Source organism: Orussus abietinus, unplaced genomic scaffold (genome assembly GCF_000612105.2).
Source record: "Orussus abietinus isolate OABI.00-Male unplaced genomic scaffold, Oabi_2.0 scaffold132, whole genome shotgun sequence".
NCBI classification, from domain to species: Eukaryota; Metazoa; Arthropoda; class Insecta; order Hymenoptera; family Orussidae; genus Orussus; species Orussus abietinus.
The window spans coordinates 81896-101791 of NW_019394292.1; the positions used below are offsets into that span (position 1 = coordinate 81896).

General features: G+C 41.2%; 1 protein-coding gene across 1 annotated transcript in view; it reads right to left on the reverse strand.

Annotated features, from left to right (window-relative positions):
* Window positions 1–911: 911 nt before the first annotated feature.
* LOC105701576 (zinc finger and BTB domain-containing protein 20) overlaps window positions 912–19896 on the reverse strand; it is a 49843-nt gene continuing 30858 nt past the window's right edge. Inside the window, exons 4-9 of the mRNA XM_023435007.1 lie at window positions 13410–13559; window positions 11348–11653; window positions 9767–9850; window positions 8887–8935; window positions 8548–8806; window positions 912–7513 (exon numbers count right to left, since the gene is read on the reverse strand). Coding sequence (XP_023290775.1) covers window positions 6970–7513; window positions 8548–8806; window positions 8887–8935; window positions 9767–9850; window positions 11348–11653; window positions 13410–13559 — 1392 coding nt within the window. The 3' untranslated portion in view covers window positions 912–6969. The remainder of the gene's footprint in view (window positions 7514–8547; window positions 8807–8886; window positions 8936–9766; window positions 9851–11347; window positions 11654–13409; window positions 13560–19896) is intronic.

The following is a 19896-nucleotide window of genomic DNA, read 5'->3' on the forward strand; positions in this document are numbered from 1 at the left end:
AAAAAGAAGAAGAAAAAAGGAGTACATCGTTTCTAGCAATATTTGATATTTACATAGTTAAACTCGGAACATTGTCGTATTTTTTCATAAAAATCTGCAGGTCTTTCCAGCCGTGCAATGGGCCACGTGGGCGTCTGCACGTGGCCCTTTACAACAAATAAAAATTATGTGACAATTAACATATGCCAATCAATCGATTAATATTCGCTTTTGGTTCCAAGGACATCCGACTTAACTTTAGGGGAGACCGGGGGAGCAAATTGACCAATTTTTTCGATAATATTTCATCCGGGAGAGAATAAACATTTTTTAATATATATATATATTATACATCGAAATGTAGGACATATATCCAGGCACAATATTTGCGATACAAAATTCTTTAATCTTTTGTAGAAAATTGAAGAAAAAATTATTTATGCACGCCAGCGCGGTCGGTCAACTTGCGGAGTTAATTGATCTATTGATTGGGGCAAATTGACACAGCATAAGATCCACCCAAAGTTCGTACACGATTAGAAAATAATGAATTGCAGTAATTGAAAAATATTGTTTTTATTATTAGACCAGAACGTCGGCATAACAATTGAAGGCATATTGGCAAACGATAAACTGTTTTAAACTAAAAAAGAAGGGAAAAAAGTATTAAATAAATTTACCTACTATCGCAGTTTTAAAGTTTCACTTTTTAATAAATAAGCGAGGTTGCAAATGATTATTTTAACTACCAACAAGAGTGTGGAATACGGTTAGGAATGTATGATAAAATCGAGAATGATATCAAGTAAAGAATAAAAAAGTTATTAAACATTTGTCAATTTACCCCGTAGTACAACTTGGCCCGGTCTCCCCTACTTCTTAGCCGATCGGATAAGAATGCAATGACATAAAATAAGGTAATTTGATAATAATTATAAGACACTTAAATGATTTATTTCCAACGCGAGGAATTCCCTGGCAATCATGTATAATCGGATATTTTGTCAATTTTGAAAACAGCGTCGGCAGAATTAATATCAAATTATCTCTTCGCATTTTACGTGCTTAGCGCGAGACCACGTCGAGTCTCAAAATTTGCATAAAAATTAAGCTTGATCGGTCTGAATGTAAATCTTAAACGAAAAAGGGACACGAGTGCATTAATCAGATAACATATTAATAGTCACTTTTGATTCCGGTGGCTCAACGCAGTTTAATTTTCTCCCCGAAGTCGGATACAGATTATCAATTTCCGTAAAAAATGACGTCACCGATCCACGTAACATTATAAAATCGATCCGTCAAGTTTAAATGAATATCTTAAACCAAATAGCCTATTTAGACTTTCTCTGCGGTGTTAAAACTCTACGCGACATTTAAACGCGAGGTCCAATATAAATCAATAAACTGCACATGTGCTTACGAATACATATATATATATATGTGAAAGTTTTAGGTACTACTAAACGCCGTGGAAAAAATATATATATATATTTGTAGACTTCCTCCTCCTTAAACCGTTTTAAAAATGACAAGGAAGGAATTTGCAATACTCGTGCCTTCGACATTAGTTAAAGCTATTTCACCAGTAACTTAACGTAACTACTTCAAAGTAATCCGACTACAATTTGAGCTCCGACTGGAAGCGAATAACTCCAATCGAAGCGATCGAAATCAAAGGTGGCCTAATCGAGCAGCTCGACACCGTCAATAAATTGCAAGAAATTGATCAAATAAAATCGCTTTTAATCACTACATAAATAATGTCGGGCGTATAAGTAAATCACGAGTTACTGGGATCCAGGGTGTCCGATTACGTTTTAAGGCGGGACGAAAGTGGCACCAAAGAGGTCTTATTTTTACGAAGCTTTCCTCCAAACTGGGTTACCCGAAAATCCTTTCAAACTTGACAATGTAAACCTAGAGACCCTAAAAAAGGTCCTGGCGGCCATGAAATTTCAATTTTGACAAAGCTTCTATATAGGTATCTTGAATTTTTTTCTCTAAAAAATGAAACTTCACGAGTGCCAGGACCTTCCTTATGCCCTCGACGATCACGTTCTCAAGTATTAGGCGAATCGGTACACCCAGTTCAGAGGAAAGTATCATAAACGATTGAGCTTTCGGTCGCCACTCTCACGCCCTCTTAACGCGGTTAAGAACACTAGCTGGCTTGCTTAACGACCGCCTCGGTAGAAAGGTATATAAAAAAGTAAGTAGTTCGTCATTGCCTAATCGTATGCATCGCTGCAATGAAACTGCATCGTCAACGCACGTAATTCAGACCCGACCAAGGGATTCGCGTGTAAAGCAACGAAGGAAACAGTCGCGACCCCTCGAACAAAAAAAAGAAAAAAAAAAATACATACATATATAGCCACTCATTTTGGATCGTCTTGATTATTCATATTAAATATTAATACTTCTAGTCGTATACTCTTGCTAGAGTAAAAGTGGTCTTGTGCGCCCCGATGCACTTACCGGGACGTGCATAGGCAATACAGAGTGCATCAGCGCATGTATTTTTGCTCTCTTGATATGCGATAGTACTAACCCTAACAAAACTTGTCCTTACATTTCTCATTTGGTATGTCTTAGTCTTATTTTATATCAAAAGAAGAAATAATTAGTTAAGAGTAATTCATTATAATAATATATACGTGTAGAACGGAAAGGGTTGGGCGGGGGGTGGGTGGGTGGCGAGGAGTTCGCCGCTTACTTAATCCATAAAAAATCCATTAAGACGCAATGACGTGTGTATGTACGTGTCTGTGTGTGTACGCGTGTCGAGAGATTAAATTAAAATGGTGACGATGAGCAGATCTACTTTTCTTCGTGACGAATAAAACGCTAAAAGGGTTGTAGCGGGTCTGTGGGGGGGGGGGGAGGGGGGGGAGTTAGTCGTATAAAATTATACTTAGATAAAGACGATCGATCATTGGCTCACTCGTAAAGCAACCGAGGGAACTTCCGTATAGAGACGGTAATTATAATTCCCACGAGGGATTAAAAGAGGGCTTATCGCGACGCGGTGGTATCTCGACTCGCTTTTCTTTCTTTCTTTTTTTTTCTTTTCCATTTCCTGTTTCCCTTCCGCCGACCAAGTGAATTTCATTACATCGCTCGCGATTAGATCCGACGTATCGAGTCGATGCTATTTCTTTTTTTTTTTTAGACTCGCTGCGAAGGTCGATTTCCTTGAAAAAAAAAAAAAACTGTTCGCGGGAAGGCGAGGTCGTGTCATCGGCGCGGGTAATTTTTCTTAATTTCCTTTTTTTCCTTTTTTTAAATCCATTTTCCATATCTCGGCGCGTGTAAAGGGGCGCCGCTCGCGCGAATCAACGACCGCTATTTTCTGCACCCTGGTGTGTGTATATATATATATGTATATATACACATATCACAAAATCTACATGTTCACCCGATTCTACAGAACGAGTCAATGAACGATCTCGCGTACGACTTGCGCCCTAGAAATTTCACATTTCCCCCAGAATCGCTTTCCAGGGACTATTAGGTCGATGCGTACGTAATGGCGTTTTCGACGCGTAACGTAAGGTGTAAAAAGAAAAGAAAAAAAAAGGGATACGCCATTAGGCATCAACCTAATATTAGTTTCGACAAAATGGATGACTCGCCCCGTAGGCATCGGTGAATTCCCCTTTCGGTCCTCTTATCACCCAGAAACGAAGATATCGACCCCATATGTGCCCATAATTATGAAAGTGGTCTAAGTCATATATTTTTTCTTTCGAAATTACATTGAATTAATTTCGTTTGAAATAATATGGCGTGAAATAACTGATAAACTCATTTTTTTTTTTTTAATTTTGACTTAGACCACTTTCATAATTATGGGCACATATGAGAGTACGTCCGGAGTAACTTGGGCATTAAGTGGACCGGAAGCGGAAACGCGAGGCCCATTCTCTTCCTATAACGTGGATTACGATTACAATTACCTCCTTCGGGTTGCTTAACAAGTGGCCAAGTGCTACGAGTGTTCCGAGCGCAAACTAAGTCTTACATCATCAAAAATATCAATGGGAATACCTCTACTATATATCCTTAGCTCTTAATTAGTGTTTTTGTTACCATCAGCAAACAGGAATACTCGTTTCCAGTCATTGTTTTCACGGAGTACGGTTAATAGAGTGCGGTCACGTTCTCTCTCTCTCTCTCTCTCTCTCTCTCACTCTCTCTGCGAGTCGTCTACTTCAAGAGTGGATATACATACACAATATTATATACGCAATATTCTCGCTCCCTTTCTCACCTAAGTTTAAGATTCACCCATGATCTCAGCAGTCCTCCGCTCGGACTCCTCCCTTAAAAAATTAAAGTAAATCGAATCGCGCCTTCTTAATCCGCCCGAACGAGGCACGTCCACTTATCAGCGTAATCAGCGTAATCAGCGTAATTGCCCCCGACATAAAAAAAAGCGGACGTCCCCGTACCTCGACGCGTATCTCTTCTCCGTCTGTCCTTTCCCTCCGTATCATTGTTGTTGTTTTTTAAATCCTTTTTTTAAAAATAGTGCTCAAACACTTTCCGACAAATAAGATTAATTTTAGGTCTCGCTATTGCACCGATATTTACAATGGACGTCAAAGTGCGTTCGCGCACTGCTCTCTCGCTCTCTTTCTCTCCCTCCCTTTCACACGTTATCTCTCTCTCTCTCTCTCTCTCTCTCTCTCTCTCTCTCTCTCTCTCTCTCTCAAATGAATCCGCCTTACATAGTATCGAAATCGAGGATCACCGTTCTTTCTTTTAAATAAAAGCCACTTAAAATTCCTATAAAAAAGCTCGCGCGTATATATATTTATATATTTATAATATATATATAATATATATATACCTAAGATATAACGTTCTCTAAAACATCTACAGTGCGATATATCATCTATACCGTTTATAAAAGGGGAGCAGAGGACCTGGGGGTGGGGCTCGGGGAAGTGTATAATCGTATACCACCTGTCCTAAGGACAGGCGAGCCTTGCGCTCAGTTTTCCTTAGCTCCTTCGCGTCCTTATAAAGACCCTGGAGCGATATCGCCCCGAGCTCGGCTTCGGGACCCTCTTCAGGCTCGCTTATTCGGGTGCGGCCATCTTGAGAAAAATACGCGAGGGCCTTCCGCGAAGAAGAGCTCAGGGCGCGCCGGTCAGCCTCCTCGAGTGGCGCGAGTTTTCGCCGGGGGAGAAAACATTGAAAAGGAGAATAAAAAGAAAATAAAAAAAAATCAAGACATCAATCATGACAACGAGACGGAGTTAATGTACAATCCAGTCTGCCGGTCCGCGAAAACCTACTCGCGCCTCGACGCGGGATTCTCCTCGTGTTCTACTTCCTTCTCTCCTCTCTCTCGTCGTTTCTTAAATCTTCTGCGGTTTCTTCTTCATCTTTTTTTTTTTTTCTTAAGGCTTTTCCCTGCTCGGAGGACCCTCGGGATTTGCGGTGTGACGTCGGCCCCGCTCAGAGGGGGGAACGAGGACTTTGTCGCGTCTTTTGTTCCTCTTCCTCTTCGTCTTCTTCTTCTTCGTCTTCCTCGTGGAGGTCGCTACGCGGAGCCGGGTCGCTCTCTCCTTTTGACCAGCCCGGGCTCGCTATGATCGGTCTCTACAACTCTTCTGAATAGGAGGTATTGTCGCAATTGTTTCTCGCTTTGTCTCTCTCTCTCTCAACGCCCAAACGTACAAATACACGCGGCAGAAAATAGTCTAGGCTTCTTTGCGATACTTCCTACGTCTCGATTATTGAAAAGGAACTTCGATTGAACTTTATACGTTTCATTTTTTTCTGCGAAGGCCAAAGATCCTTACACCCGACGAAGAGGAGCGAACCCATGTGAGGAGGTCGAGGGGACGCTTCGGCGACCCGGAGGGAAACGCCATGGACGAATCCCCGCGAGAATTCGGAACGTCGTCGACGTCGCCGGACGGCGAGGCTCGTTTGTCTCAGGTATAGTGTTTTCTAAGGTACATAAATATCGGGGTAAATGTGGTAAAAACGTCTTTTACGGCTGGGAAGTTCTTTTCTAGGAGTGGCTTCCAGGAGGCCCTTCCACTTCGCACCGCAGTGGTTGCTTCGCATAGTCCTGCGACGTCGAGGGTCAGGCTTTGCATGGGAAACGCTTAGATCCTCCACACGAGATCCCCGCAAGAATTGTTCTAATCACGATCTAATCTAATCATGTGATCATCAATTTGACAACCGAAGAGTCATCATTTATGAAACTTCTCTATGCATTGGATGTATCGACTCGTGGAAGACTTCATCACGCGAACATGAAGAACGGAAGGTTTCGAGACACCCATGAAATTTCATGTTCTATCAAAAATAAGAAGAAACGCTTATAAACAAATTTAAAAAATATGGAATTCCACGGGTGGGTGGGATCCTCCGGGGTCTCCACATGCACCAGGAGAAGTTTCACACGACTCGGCGCATCCAATTCGCGGAGAAGTTTCGCAAACGAGCCCTTTAAGACGCCACTTTCATCCTGCCTTAATCTAAAGAAACGACGTATCGACTTGACCACCGCGCAGAAGATGAGTACTTTCAAAGGATATCTCTTAATGCCCTAGGATCATCGAAAACGTTTCCCATGGGATCGCCAATGTATAGAATGTCACGATGGCAACGGTAACGAGCTGTCAATCGCCACGTGGTCCCTCCGGGTCGCTGTCACCAATGTCACCCGACCCGTGACCGCGGTGTCTCCAAAACCGATCCCAAAGATCCAGCCTAGGACATCCTGGACCACGGGTCGAGCAACGGATTCCCTAGACCACCGCGCCGACTTCAGCGCCACTAGCTGGCAACTAAACGGCCCCGGCAGGTCGCGGGTTCGCCCCTCTACTTGAGGTGGAAGTTGTTGAAGAAGCGGGTGAATACGTTCGAGTAAAATCTGCGCGGGTGGTAGAACTCAGATCTGTAGACGTTGGCGTTGGGTACTCGGGGACTGGCCGGGGTCAAGTACGGCCTGAACAGTTAGGGTTTGCTGTTGTCGTTGTTGAGCGACAGCGGGTCGGCGAGCTTCTGCTGGGACACCTCGCTGACGGCGCCGCCGCTCATCAGCTTAGCGTTGTTGTTCTCGATGTTCGAGACCTTGGAGTACTCCCTCTTGCGGGGCACGCTCTCCGTCTTGACGATCGTGATGTCGGGGTTGTTCTCGAGGACGGAGGTCGCCGCCTTGGCGACCGGCGCCGGCACCTCGACGTAGCCGCCGCCCTCGCGCTTGATGGTCGTCGAGGTCGTCGGCGTCGCCGCCGTCGCCGCGTTCGCGTTGATCTTCTGCAGGATGTCGTTCACCGCCTCGGACTCCGTCTCGTTGTTCCCGTCGACCGTGCCCCCGGCCCCGCTCAGCTCCCCGGCCAGGGAGATCCTGTCCGGACCCTGGAGCGTCGACAGGTACGTCGCCAGGGTGTGGACGGTCACGTTCAGGAATTCCGCCGCCCGGAACAGCGTGATCTCCTTCCTCCGTAGCTTGGCCAGGACCTCGGCTGGGCCGGGCTCGGACCAGAAGTCTCTCACTCTGAAGGGAAACGATTCTTTATATTAGATAAGTCATTTGGAAACTCTAGATGGCATTCCGGTAGCGCGATTTAGCCGCGCGACTATTACTTTGTATGATATGAAATGTGATATGAAAGAGTTAGCCTATATATATATGTTACCGTGAATGACCGAAATTGGAGAATGTCGACTTTCACCGGTGAATGTCAACAGATACCAAATACGTCGGTGAAAGATTGAATATTTCATTACATTGTTGTACATTCGGACCCTCTCCAGTGTGTGTCGACAATCACACACCGGTGAATGTCAACATTTACCGGTGAAAGTCGACATTCTTCAGATTTCGGTGTTTCACTGTAACATATATATATATATTTTACCACCTATCAATTCGGAGTTTTGATTGACCCAATTGATAGGTGGTAAAATTCGAATCGAATCGATAAGACTGCTAAGCCTCAAACAGCTTAACGCAGCCCTATCGGCGTCTTCTCCGCTGTGCGTACACTTTCAAAAGGTAGATTGAAAAAAAAAAAATTAATATTGCAGGATATTTCTTAGGGGATCACGCTCTAATGTTTCAGATAGTTCAGGGCAACCCCTTAAAAAAAGTGTCTTATTCGAATTGACTGGTTCGAGAAGAGTATCACTTCACCTTAAAGTACGTACAGCGCAATTACTTACATTTGCAAGAGTAATAATAATCTTTTTTACCATTAAGAAAGCATACCATTTGAAGTGCATTGGGAGACAATGCAATTTTTTTATGTAGGAAACTTAAAAAAAAAAAAGATTACGTGGGTACGTTACAATGAACCGTATTGACACGTGATCAGTGGAGGTGAGGGTTGCTAAGAGAATTTCCACGGACAATTGTTATTTCCTTTGCATGATATCTTTTGCAGATTCTTACTCTAATCTCTCCGCGTTTGTCTCATAGATTTGGGGAAATTCTAAAATCGATGTACAATCTGTTGCATTAGTTTGCATTGTATCGAGTAATGGGGTATATTTTTGTCTTCGTAGGTGCAGCCTCCTAGGGGTGTTTACCTGTAAGGGTGTTTAAGGCATCCGTAGCTGTCGCGGTATCTGCCGTAGAGGGTTCCGTAGGAGACGCCAAGTATCTCAGCAGCAGTCTTCATCTCGAGTTCCTTGCTTTTAATGGCGTCCATGACGCGTCTTGTAAACGGCTCTTCCCAGAACTCCTGGCGGCGTCCCGTCGTCAGATAGTCGTTCATCTTCACGACGTCCCGGAATTGCTCGGGGATCGCCGGATTCGTGGCGTTCGAGTTCGGCTGAGCAGAAGCTACTGCAAGATCAAGAGAATATGTAAATCGACCTCGACCTAGGACAACGATCACCCACCGTAACGAGGAGAGCTCCACTTACCTCTCTTCTCCTGGTCGGAGGTGTTGTCGTCTTTGGACAAGTAGGAAAGCTAGAAAAGGAAGAATTTATTACAACTCGTTGGGATTCACCTCCAAGCCATTTGTGCCCATAATTATGAAAGTGGTCTAACTCAAAATTAAAAAAAAAAATGAGTTTATCAGTTATTTCACGCCATATTATTTCAAACGAAATTAATTCAATGTTATAACAAAAAATATATGACTTAGACCACTTTCATAATTATGGGCAGATTTTATACCCACCAAGCACCCTACGTTACATACACTTACAGTTGCATAACACTGGAATAACATGACATATAACGAATGTTATCCAAAAGACACATTAATATCATGTAACGAGGAATTACTGTTCTTCGGTAGCATTGTTACATACTGTTAGCACTGCAGTTATACGATATATACATAACATATATGTTATACATACGTTACATTATTCGTTTTATATCAGTGTTATACAACTGCGTAGGAAGTAGTAATAGAAACCTTATTTATATATTGTATGTACGTTACATTACATGTTACAAACGTGTTTGGTGGGTAGTACCGATGAGTGTTAGAAACATTTAACCGTTTTAACTTTAACCCCAACTATTCTATTATCCGTGTCACATTGGACCGCTCATCCGCATTCATCACCGTGGATTTTCTCCGAGCCTTTCCATAACTTTCTCAATTCACCGAGCGTACACTTGAATTCTCACATGCTCTCGGACAGTTCAATTGCGGCGTATCGTCGAGACCCGCAATTTATCTCCAAATTACCGGTTAATACGGTACTTTCGCACCGCCATAACCTGGACTTTTCACCGCTGAGAAACGATCCAGTGTCCGTTTATCGCCTAACTTCTAACACCTACCACTGGCAGTGATGTTTCATTGTTCTCGGACATCATCATCTCGTCCTCCCAGCTCTCGTGGTCGCCCTCGCTCATCATCTCCTCCTACAAAAGGTCGAATCGCTATCAGACGTCTATTCAATGTCTACGGGCGAACCATTTCCAAATCTGCAGCTAGCAGCAAGTGTGCAAAAGCAATTTGGAAAAGGTAAACAACCATGGCCCTAGAATTATAGTCTAGGTCTCGATTAAAAGCCAATTTGGACCGTCCGTACCGTGTCCGTGACGTATCCGTGCACTGATAGTAATAACTCCCTCTGTGATTCATATATCGGACTATTCCTTCATTTCCGTATCGGTATCCGTGAGCGATGAATTTACTTTCCACGCGAAATTATTTTAACGATCTCAATATCTCTTGCTAATGGAATTTCTTGGCTGCGGGAAAAAAAAAGAAAATTGATTTCGCAAGACTCGTGTTGCTCCTCAAATGATGGTTATTAATTAAGGTGATACGAAAGGGTCATTCTATGTACATAGAAACATCAAAATGTTGATGAAGCTTTTCTACACACTGGACGCACCAAATAATTTAAGACCTTATCACGTGATTATGGAGGTTCTGATAAAGGTCTCGAAATTCGTGACATTTTATGTTTGGAAAAAAAAAATGTATCTATCCCGGACAAAATGCAAAAGAAATATGCTGTCTCGCAAAATAGAATTTCGTGAGGTTGAAGATCATCAGGACCTCCATAATCACGTGTTAATGTTTTAGATTACTTGGTGCACTTAAATATATATAGAATGTTCATTTCGTATCACCTTAAAGTCACGAATTGACATGTATAAAAAATACCCGTCTATTTTTCGACGTACAAGAACATATGTGAAAACCAGATCGATGAGATGTACCTAATTTCTACCATCATTTGTTAATGCGCTGCGCCGGTCTTGACGAATGTACACGGCTAATATACATAGAATGTCCCTATCATATAACCTTAAACTCACGAATTAGGATGTATAAAAAATCCCCGTCTATTTCTCAACGTACAAGAACATATGTCAAAACCAGATCGATGAGATGTACCTAATTTCTACCGTCATTTGTTAATGCGCTGCGCCAGTCTTGACGAATATACACGGCTAATATACATAGAATATCCCTATCATATAACCTTAAACTCACGAATTAGGACGTATAAAAAATACCCGTCTATTTCTCAACGTACAAGAACATATGTCAAAACCAGACCGATACCTAATTTCTACAGTCATTTGTCAGTGAGCTGCATCGGTCTTGACGGATGTACACGGTTAATATACATAGAATATCCCTATCATATAACCTTAAACTCACGAATTAGGACGTATAAAAAATACCCGTCTATTTTTCGACATACAAGAACATATGTCAAAAGCAGATCGATGCCTAATTTCTACAGTCATTTGTCAGTGAGCTGCATCGGTCTTGACGGATGTGCACGGCTATAGCACGGCTATGGCACGGATATGGCTTGGATATGGCTAGGACGTGTCCAAATCGACCTTTAATCGTCACAACTAATCAGTTGCGATTAGCCGCTAAGCTGATCTAACCTGGCGCAAAGAGAATCTGTCTTCGATGCCTACATTGCCAGTTATGCAGGTGACCTTCGGAGTGAAGACATCGTGAGCCGAGGGGGGATCGTCGAGAGGAGGACGACCCCTGCGTCGCTGCTTGGGGGGCGGCGGCTCGTCGGCGTCTCCTTCCCTGAGGACCGTCTCCACCCCTGGGGGCGCCGCGCCGGGGCTGTGTCCGCTGTTGCTCAGGTCGTTCTGCGCCGAGTCGCTGCGCCAGCTCACCTCCGCCAGACCCTTGATGTGTAGGTCCTCCGCGGTCTTCAGGAGCGACGAGAGCCTCGTCTATAAGAGCACCGAAAAGGAAATTAGATCCAAGGCATACAAATACCTTATTTCAAGGTTTGGATGATTTAAACGAATTAAAAAAGAAAAACAGAAAATTCACGTTTAATCCACAATATTTTTAATTTTTAGACTGCCTAAAACCTCCGATGAAAGTCCAAGGAGCTCGGTTCCGGAAAGGACCAGAAGAAGTGATTATAAATAATTAAGGAATTTTCCGCGCAAACTGTCCCAATACCAAATCTTGTTAAACGGAAGGTGCATGATTAATCTCCGCATTGTTTTTAATTTTCAGGCTTCCTGATCCTACGACGAGGGCCCAAGAAGCTCGATATCTTGGATTCCAACGAGCGGAGGGACAATGAGACCTAAAATAATGAGAGAATGGGACCGAAAAGTGGAGCAAGAGGCTGGAGAACGCGCCTTAAGGACGCGCAGCGTCGCGGCGCACAATCATCCTCGGCCAACAATGGGGATCCAATTATTATTTGCTAATTTCCGGCGCAATAACGGCCGCCGCCGTTGAATGCTAAATAATGTGGGAACTTTCTACAAACAGCTTTCTATCGGCCGGGCAGAATTGGAAAAATGCTATGTGGGTCAGCGGCGCGCGGGGGGGAATAATGTATTTCAGAAATGGCCGCTTTCGTTTCTTCGAACCCGACGCGGCGGGGAGGGAAAAAGAAGTACACACCGATGGATAAAGTAATCGCACGAAAATACAGGAACGGCGAGGTGAGGCCCAAAAGTCGCTTTGTCGGACCCGCGCTGTGAAGCTTCCCACGGAGGTGGATCGACGACGTAGAAAATTAGGAGAAATCCGTGCAGAACATTGTGGAAAAACGGCGACCGGAATTCTTAGGGTCTGATTGCGAAAATTGTTCACGCAGAAATATGTTTAGGTGGCTTCGTAACGTTTCTGTTAGTTCAAACATAAAATAAGGTTACTGGTGTCGGCGACGTAGAAAATTAATAGAAATCCGTGCAGAACATTGTGGCAAACCGGCGACCGGAATTCTTAAGGTCTGATTGCGAAAATTATTCACGCAGAAATATGTTAACCCTCTATGGGCCGAATTTTTGTTTTAAATAAAAAAAAAAATTGGGGGAACGAAAAATCAGCAATTAGGAACCTATATATGCAAATGAAAAAAAATTTTTCATTTAAAATGTGACCTGAAAGTTACACGGGCTCATAGAGGGTTAAGTTGACTTAATAACGTTTCTGTTAATTCAAACATAAAATGAGGTTACTGGTGTCGGCGACGTAGAAAATAAGTGGAAATCCGTGCAGAACATTGTGGAAAAACGGCGACCGGAATTTTTAGGATCTGATTGCGAAAATTGTTCACGCAGAAATATATTTAGTTGACTTAATAACGTTACTGTTAGTTTAAACATAAAATAAGGTGTCGCCGACGTGAAGAATTTGTAAAAGTCCTTGCATTCTGTACTAAAAGTGTACGAAATTTGAGTATTATCAGCAGTACACTTGACGTCTTTTTTTAAATCCATTCGTAAGAACAATTTTTAATTCTTCGTACTTGTACACGTGCGACAAAATACGTACTAGTACTTTCTTTGAAATTTGGGTATTATCAGCAGTACGCTTGATGTCTTTTTTTAAATCCATTCGTAAGAACAATTTTTAATTCTTCGTACTTGTACACGTGCGACAAAATACGTACTAGTACTTTCTCTAGGACTCGCGGTTAATGATTCCCTGATTTGAAAGGAAGCAAAAAGTCTTACTCACGTGATCGATGTTGATCTCTCCTTTGTACATGAATTCCACGAGCACCTTGATGTCGGAGAATTTGACATCGCGCATGATAACGATTGGGTCCTTCTCCTCGTACTGCGACAAAATCGTATCGAAGTACGTGCTGCATGCCGACAGGACGACCTGAAGAAAAATAAGAACAAAACGTTATTATCCAAAGTTACGTAAGTTGAAAATGAAGAACTCCCCTCGGGGAGTAATGATACAGAAAAGTCACCTAATAAATATATATAAGAATATATATAAAAACGGGATCAGAGGCAGCGTGTAACTTTCTAACGCCTTGTTATCGGTTTAATTAGTTAATTAGCCGAATAAGCTACCATGCCGAATTTGCAAAATGTCCCTGCAGGCATTGCGCAGGATTTACGTAATCCTACGTGACAGTTAATGCGTTGAGCCTTTTCCTGGAAATTATAGTAAAACAAAGTAATATTGTTCCCGTGTAATTATAATTACTGTTTTTCGCGTTCAAAATGCAACGTTTACGTTGCAGGCCGGAAATATTGGACAGGGAGCTGAAACGGTCGAGTTAATATTAAATTTGTTAGTCGAAAAGGAGTTTAACAGTCTTAATGATAAGAAAAACCCGATTCTGATAAACAATTATGGGAATGAGTGTATCAAAATGATTTAACTTTTAACATTTCAAATTCATGAATATCTTGAGAAACATATTTACAGAAGAAAAATCGGACAAGAGTAAGATAAATAAGGGGTAATTTATCTTGTAGTAACAAAACTTCCATATTGTCCTGCTAGGGATTAGATTAAGGTACAATGTACTTTTTGTAGTTTCCCATGGAAACTTCCATTTTATACCGTAAAGGACAAATTTTAAGGTACATCGGGACTTTTTATCACTCCCAGTACTCAGAAACGCATCATGACAATAAAATGAGTAAGATATATAAAGAGTAGTTTATCTTGTATTAACAAAACTTCCATTTTATACCGTAAAGGACCAGTTTTAAGGTACATCGGGACTTTTTATCACTCCCAGTACTCAAAAACGCATCATGACAATAAATTGAGTAAGATAAATAAGGAGTAATTTATCTTGTATTAACAAAACTTCCATATTGTCCTGCTAGGTATTAGATAAAGGTACAATGTACGTTTTGTAGTTACCCATGGAAACTTCCATTTTATACCGTAAAGGACAAGTTTTAAGGTAGAACGCGAGGTTTTATCACTTCCAGTACCCAGAAACGCGGTAAAACAAACTCCGAAGAGTTTTTTAGCCTCCTTTGGTTGACTTTGCAGAAAGCTGGCCTTCTTTGAGGAAATATCACACGAATGAACGGCGAGGAGGCCCCGGAGAAAGACGTTTGCAAGGAATGGCGCAAAATCGGTTAACGGCCGTTTTTCTTCCAGCATTAATAAAACGCCCGAGCGCGATTAGGTCTCGTAATAACGATCGTTAGATTCGCGAGGAATGGCCAAGATTTCGCCGGATTCGAAAGCAAAAGTGGCCGGCCATTGGTTCCATCGTCCTCCGGTAAATTCCCGTCACTTTGGAGAACACTTAATCGTAGATTCCCAAGAAAGCAGCTTCGGCTCGAAAAAGTCCAACGGAAAGGGCGGAGAATAAAAAGGAACAGGATGAACGGCGGAAAATGAAAGAGAAAAAAAGATAAAGAAAAAGTGCGTAGACACAAAGGCCGGGAAATAAAAACGAAGCGCCTCCGCCCGACCTGATTCGCGAAGCCAATCGATACCTTATTTGATATCGGAAGTTTGCATCATTTCTTGCCGAACTTTTTAATTAAAACGTTTAATTAAAATTTCACCGGCGAGCTCGCGAGCGGTATCAGTTTATACCATTTAGTCTGATTAGGCATAGCGGTGACTTTACGATTTTACGACCAAAAGCACTGGGCGCCGACGAGGTAAAAGTTGCTATTTTCCAGGCGGACGTAAGGGCGATTTTCCATTTCAACGGGACGAGATAGGAGAAAAAGTTTAGGATAAAAGTTACTCGTTACTTTCCGCCGAATCGCTTTCGTCTTGAGCGTTTTCTCGTATCGTGGGCCGTTTCGTCGGAAAATTGTCTTTATCATGGTATCAATGGGATCAATGGTAACAAAATTAGAAATGGGTACGAAATTAGAAGTACATATTTTTTTACGTCCATTGACAAGGTGTCTTAGTTGTCTGGGTAACATGGTTCTTTTTGCGAGATAATAAATATATTGTACAAGAAAAGACTTGAGTTTTTAGTAAATTATGATTTTTATACACTCTTATTGTGGAAGAACAGGTAAACATGTTTCTCTCTCAGATATTCTACATTTTAAGAAGTAAAACGTTTGGTTTTTAGGTGAATGGACACTATATATCGGATTACATAGCCTTGGGATAAGGCGATGAAAAAAACACGAAACGAGAAGAATCTTCAGGGCCCGAAGTAATCAATTCGATATGATAATTGCCCACATGACCATACATATCTCCATTAGGTCAATGTATTTCTTCTGCGATTACCTCTTTACTCTAGAAAAAGAAATCTACGGAAAGCGTACTTTCAATTTCTCATTCAATGGCTACTATTACTGATAACGTAGGCATCGAATAAAACGAAAAAAAAAAAGAAAAACCCCGTGGGCAGCATAAAATAACAAATTTTGATAGGAAAATATCTTTTTAAAATAAGCAATACGATACGATAATTACTTGACCATATGTATCTCCAACGGGTTAATGTATTTTCTCCGTGGATATTATTTATGTCGAAACTCTGTTCTACTGATAAAGTATTTTTCATTCCTGTATTTACGTACCCAATTTCGGATGATTATGTTGTTTGTGTTTATAAGACAGATTACGCTCAAACCAATCGGGACGTGGAAGAATAATTAAAAATTATTTATATCTAATAATTCTCATTAGCTTAGTACTTCCAACTTCACTTTCAATACACGTGACGGCCATGTTCCACTTTTTTTTGTTTTGTTCATCTCTGTAAGGATGGACCCGATTTTGTAAGGCCGTGGTTAAAATAGGAAAAAGTTGGCAGAAAAATGGAAAATAGCCAACTCGAACGACAATATATCTATCTGAGGTGATCGATACGATGTCGCGGTGTTTTATATACTTCCTATATAGGCATGTTTATGTACAAGTGGCAGCAGGTCAACGTATTTCCTTGGTGGGTATTATGTATGTCGAAAAAAACGAGGCCCTCTGCCGACACATTTAATTACTGTTGAAAGAATAATTATGAATAATTATTAACATATATTCTATTAAACTTAGGAGTTTTACTTTCTACGTATATGGCGGTCATACGTAGATTTTCCATTTCTGTAACAATGGACTCTATTTTGGATGGCCGTGGATAGGACCATAGAGAACAAAAAGTTGGGAATAAATGGAAAATAGCCAACTCGAACGGCAATATATCCACCCAAGTGATCAATACGATGTCACGGTATTTTATGTATTTTCTATATAGGCATGTTTATATACAAGTTTGACAAGTCAACGTATTTCCTTCGCGGATATTATTTATGTGGAAAAAGCGAGTTCCCCAACGACACGATCCTGTTAGTATTGAAGGAATAATTAAGAATAATTATTAAGGTAATTCTCTTAAACTTAGAAGTTTCATTTTTACGGCCATAAGTAGATTTTTCATATCTAAAACAATGAGTCAAATTTTGGATGATTGCAAAAAAAGACAATAAAAAATTGTCAGAAATTGGAAAATGGCCATCTCGATCGGCGATATATCTATCCAAGTGATCGATACGTTCGGTTACTATTAAAAGAATAATTAAGAATAATCATTAAGATAATTCTCTTAAATTTAGGAGTTTCATTTTCACGGCCATAAGTAGATGTTTCATATCTAAAACAATGGATAAAATTTTGAATGATTGCAAAAAACGATAAAAAGTTATCAGAAAATGAAAAATGGCCATCCCGATCGGCGACATATCTATCCAAGTGATCGATACGTTCGGTTACTATTAAAAGAATAATTAAGAATAATCATTAAGATAAATCTCTTAAATCTAGAAATTTAATTTTCACGGCCATAAGTAGATGTTTCATATCTAAAACAATGGATAAAATTTTGGATGATTGCAAAAAAAGACGATAAAAAAATGTCAGAAATTGAAAAGTAGCCACTTCGACCGGCAATATATCTACCCAAGTGATCGATACGATGTGCTAATTTATATATTTCCTATACAGTCACTTATGTACAAGCACAACAGGTCAACATATTTCCTTCGGGGATATTAATAATGTCGAAAAAACTCGAGGGCGTTCGTTTCTCGATTCCACCTTTTGGGCGAAGTCGGCGAAGAGGTGGGAAAAAAAAAAAAAAAAAATTCGGAGGAAATAAAGGGGGAAAGAGAGGGACAAAAGGCTCGGAGGAAAGAGGACGAGACGCGGCCCCGCCCAAGTTCTCGAAGCCAGTCAATAGCCTGCATATTTAATATCGGAAGTTCGTATTGATTTTCTCAATTTTTACGTCTCCGCAAATAAGGCCATAAAGCGCGAAGGCGCGTTACTTTTTCAGGACGGCTGTATAACATTTTACATCCCGCGCTCGCGCTTTTATGAGCGAGTAGTACGGCGAAAAAAGAAATATATATATATATATATACAGACACATATATATGCATATATGCATATAGAATATCCGGCTGTATATTATGTATGTACGTGTATATCGAGCGAGAGGGGGAGGAGGAGGGAGATTATGCCGGCCCCATTTTATATCGAGTCATTACGATCCCTGCGTAAGTTCATGCTCGTTCTCTTTAACAACTGCGAGCGTTAAACTGTTTATTACATCCGCGGAAAATGAACCGTAAGAGAGAGAGAGAGAGACGGTCTTATCGGCAATATGGCGGAGAGAGGGAGAAGTAGAATATTAGGAGGCTCGCGAGAGACCGTCCAGGGAGGAAGGGAGATAAGAGGAGAAATATTTCCAAAATTCGGTCCGCTTCTAGAGAGAGCGCCAACAATCGAGAATTTATTGATAACGCGCGATATCGGGACGAGGTCGTCGCTCAAAAACATCCGAGAGCCTCGTCGAAAACGATCGTCGAGCTCGCCCGACTACGAGGGAACTAATTTTTTCTTTTTTTTTTTCCTTTTTCTCCCCAATAAAAAGGGAAAATCATATCACTTCCACCGAGATAATCCTTGAAAATTTATTCTTCCTTCGATGGATATTTGCGCGGGCCTTGTCGAAAGGAGCGACTAAATAAACTATCTCGAGATATTAATAATGTGCGAATTAGTATAGAATTATTATAAATTTCAAGATATATTTATGAGTTCATAACGTTATATCATGGTTATATGAAATTGAATCACACTATATGTATTTGTAAACCCGCCATAAGGTTAGTATATTACGTCTAAATGAAACTTCCAACGATAATCTTAGAAAATTACAATATCGTTAGCAATGAATAATTTAAAGATAGAAATCGTCCTTCAGGGATCCAAGCCCCCCGATAATCCGGGGATGTAATAATTAATAAAAATAATTGCTGTTACTCTTTCAAATGCCCCCGGGATTTAACAATTGTTTCGATACGTTTGAAATCACTTTTTACTAGGATCGATGAGACGGATATTTAAAATAAATGGTATTTACTCGAAAGAGACATTCTGGCAATAAGTACGGTCCAGCTGGTTCGGGGGAATTAGCTTTTCCTTTTAATTCGGAAAATCCTTCTGTGGCGGCGCAGAACCCGGAGGGAATATTAAATAATTTCGATCGCCTCGGCCGAGTCGAATTCCTCCGGTTCGGACGTCGCCGTCGCCATTTTTCATTTTTCTCTCGACGGGCCCCGCGATAAATCCGTCGCCCGGGCAGTTTCCTTAGGTAAAAGTTTCGCGGAAAAACGGAATTGCCACTCGTGCCTGTCACGGTTATGCAATTCGATCGGGCGGTTTAGGTGTTTGTCATTTCGGCCGGATATAAAAAGCCACGGGGTAAAAATTCCGAGAAAGGCACTCGGCTCCGAGAACCCTGCGAAACGTGACCAAGGGATTATGCCGGAATTTTTCTTTTTGCAGGGAGAAACAAGGATTTCTATTCTGCGTTTAATATGCAAATTAACGCCGAGGGGATATCGGCAAGACGGGAACGATTTCACGTACACGGTCTATTTTTTTTTTTGCGCCATAATGAGCATGGGTATATTGTTAAAAACGAATTGTAAGGAATTCCCGAAATATGTCAGTTGATGATACGAAGATTGAAAGCTTTGTTAACGTTTTCATTACAAAGGAATGCAGATAAATAATGATAAATAATGAGTGATTATTTTACAGGGACGACTTAACGTCATTTATATTTTAACGTGCGAAGGTAACCGTTAATATTCCAAGAAAGGACTTTTGGACTCAGTTCTGCATTTCTAATATTCTTCTCCAACCAGGTAAAAACTTTAAGCGATTAACTTCTTGCGAGTTAAAGAAGAAA